The 14,195-nt window shown below is 44.0% G+C and overlaps 1 protein-coding gene across 2 annotated transcripts in view; it reads right to left on the reverse strand.

Moving 5' to 3' along the window:
* NRDE2 (NRDE-2, necessary for RNA interference, domain containing) overlaps positions 1-14,195 on the reverse strand; it is a 49,335-nt gene that overhangs the window by 9,872 nt on the left and 25,268 nt on the right. For both annotated transcript variants that reach the window (XM_081230031.1, XM_081230032.1), the window contains exons 5-9: positions 11,335-11,785; positions 10,160-10,565; positions 8,686-8,819; positions 5,590-5,710; positions 1,011-1,186 (exon numbers count right to left, since the gene is read on the reverse strand). In XM_081230031.1, the coding sequence (XP_081086157.1) occupies positions 1,011-1,186; positions 5,590-5,710; positions 8,686-8,819; positions 10,160-10,565; positions 11,335-11,785 (1,288 nt within the window). The remainder of the gene's footprint in view (positions 1-1,010; positions 1,187-5,589; positions 5,711-8,685; positions 8,820-10,159; positions 10,566-11,334; positions 11,786-14,195) is intronic.

Genomic DNA, 14,195 nt, shown 5'->3' on the forward strand with positions numbered 1-14,195 from the left:
GTCTCCACTCTCACGGCACGTGCTTTGCAGGGAGCAGGCAGGTCAAAGCTCAGGAGCCTTTGCTGCTGTAAAACCTCTCAGACTGTACTTGTGACCTGTCACATGCCAAGCAGCACACAGTAGACCCTTGAACAGCACGGGTTTGAACTGGGCGGGTCCACTTACACACGGATTTTTTCACTAAACATGTCCCACAGGACCCCGTGACCCGTGGCTGGTTGAATCCGCAGCTGTGGAAGCACGGATGCGGAGGGCTGACTGCAAAGTTATACTCGGATTTTCAATTGCTCGGGGGAGTCGGTGCCCCTAACCCCCTCGTTGTTTAAGGGTCGACTGTACTTGGTATCTTGTCAAAGTGGCTCAATTCCAGGTATCAAAATAGAATCTCTTCCTTTCGTTTAATGTAAAACTTCCAAAGCTGCTGGCCACTGGGCACAGAGTAGCAGGCGCCAAGCCATGCAACAGCCGTGAGGGACGTAACCTGAGTGCCTGGCGAGCACAGGTGCCCAAGAGATGCTACTTCCTCCCCAGCAAGATGAGCTGGACACCCACCGTCCCAACACGGCCTCTACACTCCTGTCCCTCTTGTCTTCCGGAGTCACACCCACCCACCCATCTTTAAGGATCCAAGAGTAGGGTGGGGAAAGTGGACACAGTTGAAGAATCTAGGACAGTGACTCCACGCTTTTAAACCCTGAGCCCCCAGGCTTCTGTGTGAAAAATTAACTGAATAACCTGGAAGACAGTCTCCAGAAGGGTGACCACCAGAGCCGACCCTCCTCCTCGGGGACAAGAACTATCAGGCTGAGTGCCTCGATGCTCCCCCATCACTCACAGCCAGTGAAAGCCTCCCCGGTTTCCGGGAAAGAGGGGAGTTTCCTTAAGCAGGAGCAGGCTAGAACCTCCCAAGCCAGGCAGGTGCCCAGAAAGCCCAGCAGACTCCTCCGGGGAGCCAAACCCCAACGGGAACGGGGGCAGAGCAAAGACCCCGCGGGGGGCGTGGCGCTCACCTGCCTCTCTGGGTCCTCACAGTCTTCCTCCGCCTGCTTCTTGGTCTTCTCAGGGCGCCACGGCCGCCAGTGTCTGTGGTCTCGGGAGCGCTCAGCAGCAAGCCAGATCTGCCACCTGGGCAGAGTCTTATCTTTAATTTCCTGGTCGTCGTCTTCTGGTTCATCATCGTCATCATCTAGGCAAGAATCAAACTTCTAGCACACCTAACCAGCAAATAAAGCCACCATCAACACTTAAATCTACCTGCCTGTGCCAGCTACAGGGGTGGGCACCTGGAAGGCCAAGGTAAGACCCAGGCCCAGCCTTCTGGGACACTCAGTGGCATTTACAGACTCTCCCATAGTCACTCAGGTTCCCAGAAAAAAACGGCAGGTTAGCCGGTGAAGTAAGATGACTGCTAATGTTATCACAGCAATTAAAATGGGAACGACACATATTTAGGACACCACTGCCCAGAGGAATTTTCTGTGATGCCGAAAGTGCTCCAGTTCTGTGCTGAGTAATATGATAGCTTCCAGCTACAAGTGACTTACTGGGCACTTGAAATGTAGCTGGTAGAATAACTGAATTTTAAATTTTATTTCATTTTAACTAATTTTAATTAAAATAGCCACGTGTCACTAGTGGCTACTGTATTGTACAACACACTTCTAGAATGCTAAATGGCATTTAATGGGAGCATTGCTTTAGATTTTCTTAAGCCATCAGAATTTTTAGCCAGTGGCCCTATGATTATGACACATGTTCACTTTTTTTTAAAAAAGAAGCAAGTCAAGATATCCTATACTTTATTTCACTTTTGTTTCCTAACTCTGAACATGCAGAATAGGAAAGGAAAAAAGTCTGAGTCTTCTGTAAAGTTTAATATTTAAAAATAAACAAACAGAGTACGTAAAATGGTGCAGCCACCCAGAAAACAGTTTGGCGGTTTCTTATAAAACTAAACTGCACTTACCATAAGACCCAGAAATTGTATTCCTGGTGCTGATCCCAGAAAAATGAAAACCTATGTTCACACAAAAACCTATACATTAATGCCCACAGCAGTTTTATTCGTAATACCCAAAAACTGGCAACTATCCAAATGTCCTACAGAGGGTGAATAGAGAAACAAACTGTGGTACATCTATGCCATGGGCACCGCTAAGCAATAAATATGAAGAAACTGCTGACACATGCAACAGTATGGACGGATCTCAGGGGAATTCTGCTGAGTAAAAGCCAATCTTAAAAAGTTACACAGAAAACAACTGTTAGTGAGGATGTGAAGAAAATGGAACCCTCGTGCATTGGTGGTGGGGATGTAAAATGGTGCAGCTGATGTGGAAAACAGTGTGATGGATCCTCAAAAAATTAAACACAGAACTACCACATGATCCGGCAATTCCACTTCCGGGTATAGACCCCAAAGAACTGAAAGCAGGGACTCCAACAGGTATCTGTGTATCCACGTTCACAGCAGTATTATTCACAACTGCCAAAAGCTGAAGCAATCCAAGTGTCCATCCACAGATGGAGAGAGAAATAAAATGTGGTGTGTACATACAATGTAAAATTATTCAGCCTCAAAAAGCAAAGGAATATGGACACGTGCTTCATACTGTATGAACTTTGAAGACATTATACTAAGTGAAATAAGCCATCACAAAACATTCAAATATTGAATGATTTCACTTATATGACGTTCTTAAAGTAGTCAAATTCATAGAGACAGAAAGTAGAGTGGTGGCTGTCAGGGGCTAGGGACAGAGGAGAGGAATGGAGAGTTAATACTTAATGGGTATAGAGTTGCAGCTGGAGAAGATGAAAAAGTTGAGGAAATGGATAGAGGTGATGATGGTCGCACAAGTGTCTGAATGTAATTAATGTCACTGAACTGTACACTTAAAAATAGTTAAGATGGTAAAGTTTGTGTGTGTTTTACAATAAAAAATGTTGAAAAGTTACATGCCCTATGATCCCATTTATATAAACATAGGTGAAATAACACGGTAATATAATAATAGACATGGAGAACAGATCAGTGGTAGGAGTGGGGGGGAGCGGGGAGGAGGCATGGCAAGAAAGGTACAGCATAGGGAGCCCTGTGGCGATGCAGTGGTTCTGTATCTTGATTGTGGTTACGTGAAGCTGCACATGTGGTAAAGCTGTAAAGTACGAAACAAACACAGGCAAAGACGAGTGCCTGTCAAACCAGTGAAATCTGAATGAACTCTGTGGATTGTACCAGCATCGATTTCCTGGCTGTGCTACTGTCTGCAGCACTAGCACTGTGGGGAGCTGGGTGAAGGGTGCACAAACCTCCCTGTGTACTTTTTCCCCCAACTTCTTGTGAGTCTATAAGTATTTCAAAATAAATAACAAGCAAAAATCTCAAAAAATCGAAATGCATGATACGTGTACCAGCATTTTAAACCCAATATTCTACCCAATGCTCTTCTGAATTCCTCAAAGAAGAAAACAAATTTAACTATTTATCACCTTCTTCTAAAGGTCTACATTTGAAGTAATCCTTTAATCACGCTGAGAAACTTACTATAAGAGAAATTACCCCTGTGAGTTACACATCAGACTTAGATACCAGAATTTATTACATCAGTAATTCAAAGAGTTACATGGTTGTGGACAGATGTATATACGTAACAATCACAGCCTAACAGGAAGTGAGGGTAAGCAAGAAGAAATAAGTTGTAATGTATGAAGAAGTACTTCAGAATCAATGAGAAACACCAGCCACTCTCTAGATGCCAACCCTGTCATGATGAACCAAAAACTTAAAAATAAAACAAAACCAAAAATAGCTCTCCACTAGTTTTCTGAAAACAAGAATCTTTCAACCTTTCTCCTGATGCTGCTGGGGTTTTGCATACTCCCATTATATTCATTAGAAAGAAATTCACTGAATTCAGTAGAAGATTCTCTATAATGGAAACTTCGCAGGAATATTAGCACCAACACATGTCCCTAACTTGATACTAAAAATCAAGGTTTCAGCACTGGGGTTACCTTTCTGAGAAAATTACTTTACATCTGATTATGAGTGACGATTAGACATTTGGACATTTATCAGAGAAGTAATGTTAACTTGGTCTCTGGACACTGCTATGAGAACTCTATCCTCATAGAATTGCAGAATATGGTAAACTTTAGAACATACATACCATGCAGTCTAAGAGTCTTGCTCATTCACAAAACATAGAAACAAACAAAAACAAGCTGAAAACACAGAACCATGCTGAGTCGGTCACTCAGAGAAAGATTTATTACCCAAAGACCTATTTTCGTAACTCTTCATGTGGTCTTGCAGACTCAGTGGCTCAAAGTGCAACACCTACTTCCATTTTTCCCTGCAGGTTATTGTTTTCATATATGAAACCACTGAGGTCAGCCTGAAGAACAGTTCCAGTTCTTTTAGGAAAGGACACTCAAGAGAAGTCAAAACAGCTGAGCCTTTGACAGCCCAGGTGAGGCATGACCATCACCAGACAGCGCTGCCCAGAGCAGAGTCACCCCAAATACCTGACGGTCCCACCACCCCACCTGCCTTAGTGGAGGCGGGGATGCCACCTGGCCTGGAGCTCTGCGCTGCCAAGCACACCTTAGCTAATCCAAAGCTTCCATGCTGTGGATGAAGAAACCAAGGCCCAGAAAGGTCACACCTGTGAGAAGAGGCTGGCTGAGTCTGGGCTCTCTCCCCCTCACACTTTCAACAAAACCAGAAAGTGAAGCAATTCCTGATTCAGCTGAGAGCTGCACTGTCCAATTCGGTAGCCATAGTGTGAGGCTATCAAGCACCTGAAAGTGGCTGGTCTGAATTGAGACGTGCTGTAAGTATAAAATACACACGAGATGTCAAAGTCTTTGTATGGAAAAAAAAGAAGGCAAAATATCTCATTAATTTGTTTAAATTGATTACATGTTGAAATGTTAATGTTCTGATATACTAGGTTAAACAAAATACATTATCAAAATTAATTTCACCTCTTTCTTTTCACTTTTTTAACGTGACTACCAGAAAATGTGAAGTTACATATGTGACTTGAATTATATTTCTGTTGGTCAATGCTGTCTTGAAGGGTACAAATCTGGAAAATACTTTGGAGTCACTTAGAATGACTACTGTATAAATGCTAGTTAATAATTATTTTATAGTATTCCTAAAAAGGCAAGTATTTTTCAAATAATCTGTTGGTCTGTACATTGCCAAGAAAACAAAAAGACAGTCTTAAACACACACAAAAATGGGAGGAGGGAGAGCAAGGGATTAGTAACAAAATTACTAATCAGAATCAACCTACAAAAGGAAAAATGAAAATTACTTCCTCTGGAAAGAAATTCAACCCTCAGAGTGTATGGACTAAAGGAGGGGATGGCAGTCAACTGCTTTAAAATCCCTAAAGGGAAGAAACAGTCTTTCTCCCAGGTCAGTTACTTCATGAGTTTTTGACACTTTGATGTTTGCACAGTGTTCTTAAGCTACTGATAAATAGCTCACACCTACGAACAAATAACCCACGAAGACGTGAAAACAAATTCTGGAAGGAAAAGGCGGAGCATCTCAACTGACAGGCGCCTTACCTGGGCTGACGACCACCCAGCCGCCCCGCTCCTGCTGCTGCATCCACGCTCTCCAGCCTCGGGCGCCCTTCTCCCCAGCCCTGGGCTCTCCACTGTCCCAAAAGGGCTCAAAGAATTCTACCTGTTCAGGTTTAAAATAAAGAGGTTAGTCTACCTTGTACAGAACTGCTAAGTCACTGGGCAAAATCAGTGCTGACTGGCATAAGTGGGGCTTATGATTCTTGAAATCTTGCCTGTCATCAGTCTTGGGAGTAGATATACGATACACAAAACAGAAAAAACAATTAGTGTGACAGGCAGCCACCAAGAGAGGCCCCTGTGGCCCTCCCCTGCCCTGAGGTATTCACACCCTTGAATGTGGGCTGGGCCCAGCGGCTTCTCCTAACAAACAGAATATGGCACAAGGTGATGGGAGGACGCCTCTGAGGTTAGTTACAGAAAGACGGGCCAAGCCCAGCAAAAGGGACCTGCAGCTGGGTGGCAGAGGGACAATTTGCCGGTTCTGACCAGGGACAGTGGCACTGCCAGTTCCCTGAATGCCACTGGGCCCCCTAACTGATACCTGAAGTCATGTTGCTTTCAAGACCTTTGGAGGGGAAGGAGATTCAACGTCTTTTTTTTTTTTAATAGAATTACAGTTGATTTACAATATTATATTACCAAAGTTTCAACAGGACAGACTGTGAGCGCTAGAGGTCAGGACCACATCTCAATTACAGTAAACCCCCAGCACCTGGCACTGTGCCCAACACACAGGAGGGACTCAGTAAGTGTTTGCTGGGAGACGGCTGAACACGGCTGACACCCCGTGAACAAACAGGCCTGCAGGGTAAAGCCTGGCCCCTCCCTCAGTCATCTGGCCACCAGGCCTACAGCGTGTGGAGGCAGTTTGGCGGCAGCAATTCCCTATGGAACAAACGTGAACACTTCCATGAACAGGAAACTGAACATGTCATCACCTGGCAATCAGGACTTCGAAAGTTGGCCAGTAGGGACTTCCCTGGTGGTTCAGTGGTTAAGACTCCACGATCCCAATGCAGGGGCCTGGGTTCGATCCCTGGTCAGGGAACTAGATCTCACATGCCGCAACTAAGAGATTGCATGCCACAACTAAGGAGCCCGTGAGCTGCAGCTAAAGGAGCTGGCAAGCCGCAACTAAGGAGACCTGGTGCAACCAAAAAAAAAAAAAAAAAAAGTGAGCCAGTAACCTGTTCAATGAAAGCTTTTGCAAGAAACCTCTCGAAGAAGAACGAGCAGGCTTCAAAGGGCAGGAGCGGCAGGATGACCCAGCCTGAGCCCCCGTCTGCATCCAGGAGAGCCACAGGAGGGCCAGGCCCTGCGCTCCGAGTGCAGGCAGCCACCTCGGCAAGGGGAACCGGGAGGACTACACTCCCTCTTTACAGGATTTGCTCTTATAAAAGGGATGGCAGGGCTTCCCTGGTGGCTCAGTGGTTGAGAGTCCGCCTGCCGATGCAGGGGACACGGGTTCGTGCCCCGGTCCAGGAAGATCCCACATGCCGCGGAGCGGCTGGGCCCGTGAGCCATGGCCACTGAGCCTGCGCGTCCGGAGCCTGTGCTCCGCGGCGGGAGGGGCCACAACAGTGAGAGGCCCGCGTACCGCAAAAAAAATAAATAAATAAATAAATAAATAAAAGGGATGGCAGAAGCGCAGTCAAGGAAAAGAAGGTTTGTTTTTTTAAGTGTGATGAATGGTTATAACCAATTCATTTATTCCACAGAAACACAGACCAGTAATCCCAGACTCTGCCTGTTTTCTGTTGTACCACTCTGTTTATGGTAACAGTGTCTCTCAGTTACAAAGGTATGGAATGTCATTAAATAAAAGCTTCAAAGTTGTCATACACATGCTTTGAAATTACAGACCTCTTATTCACTGGGTGCCCACCACCTTCAGCTCGGTGCCAACAAGCACTGGTCCCTACTGTGTGCTGGGAACATGTATTAAGTTGAGGTGTGGTCATGCCCTCGAGTATTTAAAGCCTCAAGTGCGTGGGCCAGCCCTGGGTGGTGCTTCTGTCCTGGGCAGCGCCCCCCAAGCCCATCAGCGACTGCTCCCACCCCAGAGGGTGTCAGCAAAGGGGTGGGGGTGAGGGCAATTTTGATCCTGACCCCCAGCACATACCCCAGGCTCCGCAGAGAGGCTAAGAACCACTTCTGCAGCACAGCACGTTATTCAAACAGCAAAACGTGTCTTAAAATAACTGTGTTATCTGGCTTATTATACTAACAATCAGTTATACCAATACTAACCAATATTCTTTAACCCAATTTTGTCTAGGAAAAAAAGGTTAAAAATAAGGATGGTAAAAAGTCTTTACAGGCAGTTCATGAAAGCTCCACAAGATGGAGACCATAGCCTATCACGAAAGACCTTTGAAAGTTCACCATAAATTCAGATGTCCAATCCATCTCTCATCAGACCCTCTTTGCTGAGTAGAAAACTGAGTTTTCTTGAGTGGAAAAAGGGAAAAGAAGGTTTTCTTATTTGGATAGTTCTACGGTAAGTTTTTTCTATTGCTTCACATCACAAATATTGGCAATGTTCCCCCATCTTCTAAATGCCTAACCCCCCCAGCCCTACCCACCCCCAGTCAGGATCAGTGTTGACAAAGCACCAACATGTAATTTCACTTGCAACTCCAGCAAAGATTTTAGGTGGTGGAAAGGTTCACCAGGGGAGAGACACGAGACCCAGATTAGAATCCACAGAGGCAGGAGAGAGGACCACAGTTTAAAGGGCATGACAACTGCCTGCCTGGAGGGCGGGGGCAACTAGCATTTAAACACGGGCAGTAAGTAAGGGAAAGAAAAGGAACACAAGTGAATCTTTGTATTTGGGGAGGTGGAGGGATCGTCTTTCCTCTCTCCATGTTTCACTACTTTCATTATGGAATTTTCTTTGGATTGCCAGAATATTTCTGAGGAACAATCCTCAACAGGACTGATGTAAAGGAGGATATAAATATTTAAAAAATACGACCACCACCTCCCATTATCCACACCCCCCCACGAAAGAGGGAGAGGGGGAGGGAGAGAGATGGAGACGGGGTGGGGGGACTCAAGCAGGACTTGCACCTGTCCTTTGGTAGGCAGGTCTTTCACACTGTCGGGTTTGAAGAAGGTGAAGTCAACCATGGCCTGGAACAGAGAGACGGCCTTCTCGGAGTGACCAGCCTGCCGCAGAAAGTGGCACTGCTGAAGGAAGAGGGCTGCAGGCAGGGAGAGCAAAGGGGAAGAACCCTGGTTAACACCCAAAAAGGGAGAGAACATAACTCCTACAGACATGCAGTTCAACACCCAGAACATCTCTTCCCTGAAATTAGTGACTGTTAATATTTTCAAAGCTGTGGGACATACATGTCCTGATTTTAAAGGACTCAAATAGTACTGCAATGAAAGTACATTCTCATTTTTATGTGAAACTATCACAGAGTTCGAATAGTAACAATAAAATAAGGCAAGAGGATGGTCTGAATATTGGTTATCAAATACTCAAAGCTCATTAATATGAGAAAAATTCTAGGAGAAGGATGGCGTTGTAGATTTTTTATCAGAAAGCAAAGATCTGTACTCAACTGATCACTAGATGGCATTATTCACCAGCAGTTTTCATTGTGTACTCAGTCTGCTGTAAACAAATCAGGGTTCCATGTTTGAAAATTTTGGTTCATTTTAACTGTGGTACAGTTCCATCTACTAAATACCATTAAGCTGTTTGAGCTCGTCACAAAGGACATCAAACATGAGACTCTTTAAGTCAGTGGAGTAAATGCTTATTATTTCTAGAGCAATATACTTCTATCTTTAGAAATTAGTAGCACTATTCGATTGCAGGGATTTGATCAAATAAACACCTGCTACATGCCAGACACTGAGCTAGACTCACCATATCTTATCTTAGCTGACATGCGCAACAATCAGGTAAAGCAGGTATTGTACTATTGCTGCTGAGGGAGAAACTAGAGCTCAAACAGGTTAAGGAACCTATCCAAGGTCACACCAGAACCCATGAAGGGCAAACTCAGGATTCAAGTCAAGAGTGACACTCTCCAGCTCCCGTGCCTCATTACTGGACAAAATTTATATTCTAGTCTCCTTCAGGACCTGCCAAAAAAGGCAACAGTATAATAATAGCAAAAACCTCCATCTATCAGTGATTTCCAGCCAGTCAGGGCATCCCGCAAACACCAGTGCCTCAGACCCTGTGCTCTAATGGGTCAGATGAGCAGTGCAGGCATCTCCATAGAGAAGGCCACCAACAGCCAAAGCAGTTAAGAGACTTGACTACATTTACCTGATTAATAAGTAGAAAAGTTGGAACTTCTAGTCTGGTGATATTTTCCGAACCCTACTGGCTCTAATGCCCCACCACCAAGAAGCTGGAGGGGGAGAACCTGTTATCAAAAGGAGTCATAATATCTTTTTTAAAAATCAGTTTTATCGACTTAGACATTCCTAAAATAAACTGAAAACAAATCTTCATTTTCAACTTAGCCAAAAGAAAGTACAGCTCCTCCCGCCTACGAGGATCTGGTCATCATCTCCTTACCAAACATGGCCTCCTCAGTGCCAGGCAGCTCAGGGTGAGACAAGATGCTGCCGTCCTTAACAGCAGACAAAGTACTCAAGCATTTTCCATAAAGACTCTGAATTTTTGATATGGAAAAGGTGCTAAACTGGCTCTGGCAAAATAAAAGGTATTTCTGCCAAAGGGCTGTATTGTTGGGATGTAAAAATATCAGTTTCTGCCACTCTTTGACCAGAGTGGAGGGCTCCCAGAACTCGGTGCAGAGCTGCAGCTTGGCGAGTTTCAGATCCACGCTGCTCGGGTTGCTTTCCACGGCCCGTTCCAGAATGGCCAGCTTCTTCTCCAGAACCAGCCTCAGGGACCGCTTTTGCTTTTCCTGCTCTCCTTCCTCGATGGCGTACAGGCCCGGACTTCTCATGACCTTGTCCTCAACAACAAAAACACCAATTTACAAATGCAAATGGAAGTGGGGGACCCTCAGGATTTCAAGGCTGCTTGTAGAGTGACTTATAAGCCCCTAACGGTTTCTCACCTCTCAAAATGAATTGTTATTCAGACATGTTTGATCTTGTGTTTAGTTCACCTAATTTACCTATCCACTCTCTGTCATTTTAAACTTAGATTTATGTATCAATAACTAGCATGCAATGTCTTGAAAACCTTTTCTGAAGAGCCAGTTTTACCAATAACACAGCCAAATGTAGGACAAATATGATAATTATATAAGTGGTTCAAAAAGATAAGTGGGACGAAGACAAATCCACGTGTTCCAGAAGGGGAGCACATAGCTCTAACTACGTCATTGCACAGGCAGCCCCTCTTTGCAATTCTGTGCACTTCGCATGTTCTGTTTGTATTTCAGGAACGCCTCCCCCTGCCTGGTTAGCATCTACTGTTCTTTCACGATTCTGTTCAAGTTTCACCATCCGTTGGAAGCCATTTCTTACTCCCTAGTGGCAAGTCACCCCCTCATTCCATCCCCAAATTAGATGTTATAGCATTTATTACCCCAGATGGCATTTATCCTTCCTCACTGGGCTTTTGAGTAAACTCAAGGCAAGGGCTGAATTCTAGTTATCTTTAGAGGCCCGGCACCAGGGTTCCTCCTAGGAGCTCAAAAGTCACTGCAGAGTAAATCAGTGCCCCAAATTAAGACCGTTATTCTAAGGTAAGAGAACTGGGACAGCGATACTTACCTGAAAAGCAACAAATGCCATCCACAGCTGAATATCCCGAGGATTCTCCCAAACCCTCCTGTTAAACTCCTCCACCTTGGCCTTGAGAAGCACGTTCTCTCTGTTGGGCTGTGAATCTGGCTGCTTGGATTCTTGCCCTGAAGGACCCCGGCCTTGTAACCACTGCGTGGTGGCTTCATCATAAATCCCCAGAGGGTTCAACCAGGTTGTAACAGGGGAAACCACATCCTCTGCACCCTTCACTGGGATAAATGAGATCGACTCTGATGAGGGAGGTTCAGTTTTACTGCTAATGGCAACTCCGTCAATGTTCATTAATCCCACACTCTTCTTTGTAAAGTAGCGCTCGACATGCTTGTGTGACCGCTTCTTTGCTGTGGAAGTCCCCTCCCAAGATATACACTGCTTCTTAGGGTTAATGCCAAGGCAGGAGTCTCCTTTCCTCTTGTATCTTATATTTGAAAAAGAAAACAAGTTACTGAGAGAACATGGGCCCTGGATCCAAATCACTGAAGACCCAGCAGACACACTCTGTTCTGCAAGTTAACTGCATACATTCAAATTCACCTTCCCTTCAAATTGCTTCTATTTAGAGAAGTACAAGGATTAGCTGTTAACTTTTTCTGCCTGACTTATTCCTCTAACATGACTCTTTGTTTACATCTCATGAATTTAAGATCACGCCTGTCTTCCAGATCTTAGTAACTTATATTCTCCTGCAGCTTTGTACAGCACTGTCCCATACATTATGTCATCTGAACATCACAATCATGTGTGACAGGCAAGGCGGAAATCATCTCCTCTTTTACACCATTCCTAGATGAGGACGCTGAGACCTCAGGTGACGCTAGGTCATCCGTCTCCTAGACCAGTCCCTTTTTCTCAGTACTGCCCTGTGTCCCTACTTAAGATAACAGAGAGGTCTAAGATTCTTTTTTTAATCCTGAAACAAAGTATGTCAAATAAAATTACATTTGGCTATTTTCTACTCTACAGGAAAAGAGGCTGGGTTCTGAAATGCTTTTATGGATCATGTAGGCGTCCCCAGAGTTAAACACGAGACTACTAAATATGTGCACAAAAGCTAAGGAAAACTGTGCACACTTTTCTGTATGTATGTTATACAAACAACCCAATTAAAAAATGGGCAAAAGATCTGAACAGAAATGTCACAAAAGATATGAATGACCAATAAGCACATAAAGTGGTCAACATCATTAGTCATCAAGGAAAAGCAATTAAAACCACAGTGAGATACAGCACAGGCCCACCAGACAGCTAAAATTAAAAGGACTGACAATACCAAATGTTGGCAAATGATCTGTGGAGTAACCGGGACTCTCATATGCTGTTGGTGGGAATGTAAACTGGTACAATCACTTTGGGAAAAGGTCTGGCAGTTTCTTAAAAAAACTAAACACAGACCTTACCCTATGACCTAGCAATTCTATTCCTAGGTATTTACCCAAGAAAAAGGAAACCACACGTCTACACAAAGAGCTGTGCACAAATGTTCTCAGCAGCTTTATTCCTTACAGCCAAATACTGGAAAAAGTCCAGGTGTCCATCAATAGAAGAATGGATAAACAAATGGTGGTATGGCCATTGATGGAATACTCCCACCAGGAAGAGGAACAAACTACTGATAAATGCCATAGCATGGATGAAACTCAAAAACATTATGCCGAGTGAAAGGAGCCAGACACAATGGAGCACACGCTATATGATTCCATTTATATGAAATTCTAGAATAGACCATACTAATTGATGGTGGAAAAAAATTAGAATGGTGATCTTCTCTAGGGAGGTGGGGTGTGGACTGAGTGGAAAGGAGCCTGGGGAAACTTCTTGGGGTCATGGTAATGTCCTCTATTTTCATAGGTGTCTGGGTTACACAGGTATATGCATTTGTCAAACTCAGCAAATAAAGATGTGGATTATTACACTGTAAGTAAATTTTAAATCAAAAGAAAAAATAAGCAAATCTTGAACTCTAGCCAATGATATGCACATTGAAGTATTTAGGGGGCAGTGTATTGATTTCTGCAGTTTACTTTGAGACGCATCCAAAAATTAAGATGGGTGGGTAGACAGCCGAATGGACACGTATGTGACAAGGCAAGCACAGAGACATTAATGGTAGAACGCAGGGCATGGTTATATGAGTGCTCACAGTAAAATTCTTTCGACTTTGGCTGTATTTTTAAATTTTTTCACAATAAAATGCTGTGGAGAGAAAAAAGCAAGAGAGAGGTGCTGCCATCTTCTGTCAACTCCCAGGGAGCTTCTCTTCCACATCATCCTGGTCCAGCTCCATCACCTCCTCTCCTTCCTCACTGTCAACAGAGACCTGAGAAGCTCTCTGCTTGCCTGTGCCTCCCCCACTGCTCTACTGTGGTGATTCCACTTTGCGGGAATAGTTTCTCTCACACACACGAGTTTTCTCTCAAACCCTTTCTCTTTATCCTCTCTCCCGTTCCTCCTGGATTACCTCTGGATAATCTCTCTCCTTTCCATTTATGAGTCAAACAACTTTAGCAAAGGGTGATGAGATAAAATAGGCTAAAACAGCTCTATATAAGCCTTTCAGCCCCTAAGAAACAAATTTTAAGTTAAAAACTAGTTTTGTTTTCCTTAATTACTATTTTATTTTCACTAAAAATGAACAAGATTTTAGATATTCAATCTCTTAAAAAATGTTTTCTGACTTTAAAACTGCATTTTGTAAAACTGATTTTAATAGCTTCCTTTTATAACAGATTTGATGAAAATGATAAAGGAGAAAAAAGAATGCTACTGGCCTACATTATTAAGTATCAACTTTCAGATAATGTGCATATGCATATATTCATATATATACA

The sequence above is a fragment of the Mesoplodon bidens genome, assembly GCF_964165515.1.
Source record: "Mesoplodon bidens genome assembly, chromosome: 3".
NCBI lineage: Eukaryota > Metazoa > Chordata > Mammalia > Artiodactyla > Ziphiidae > Mesoplodon > Mesoplodon bidens.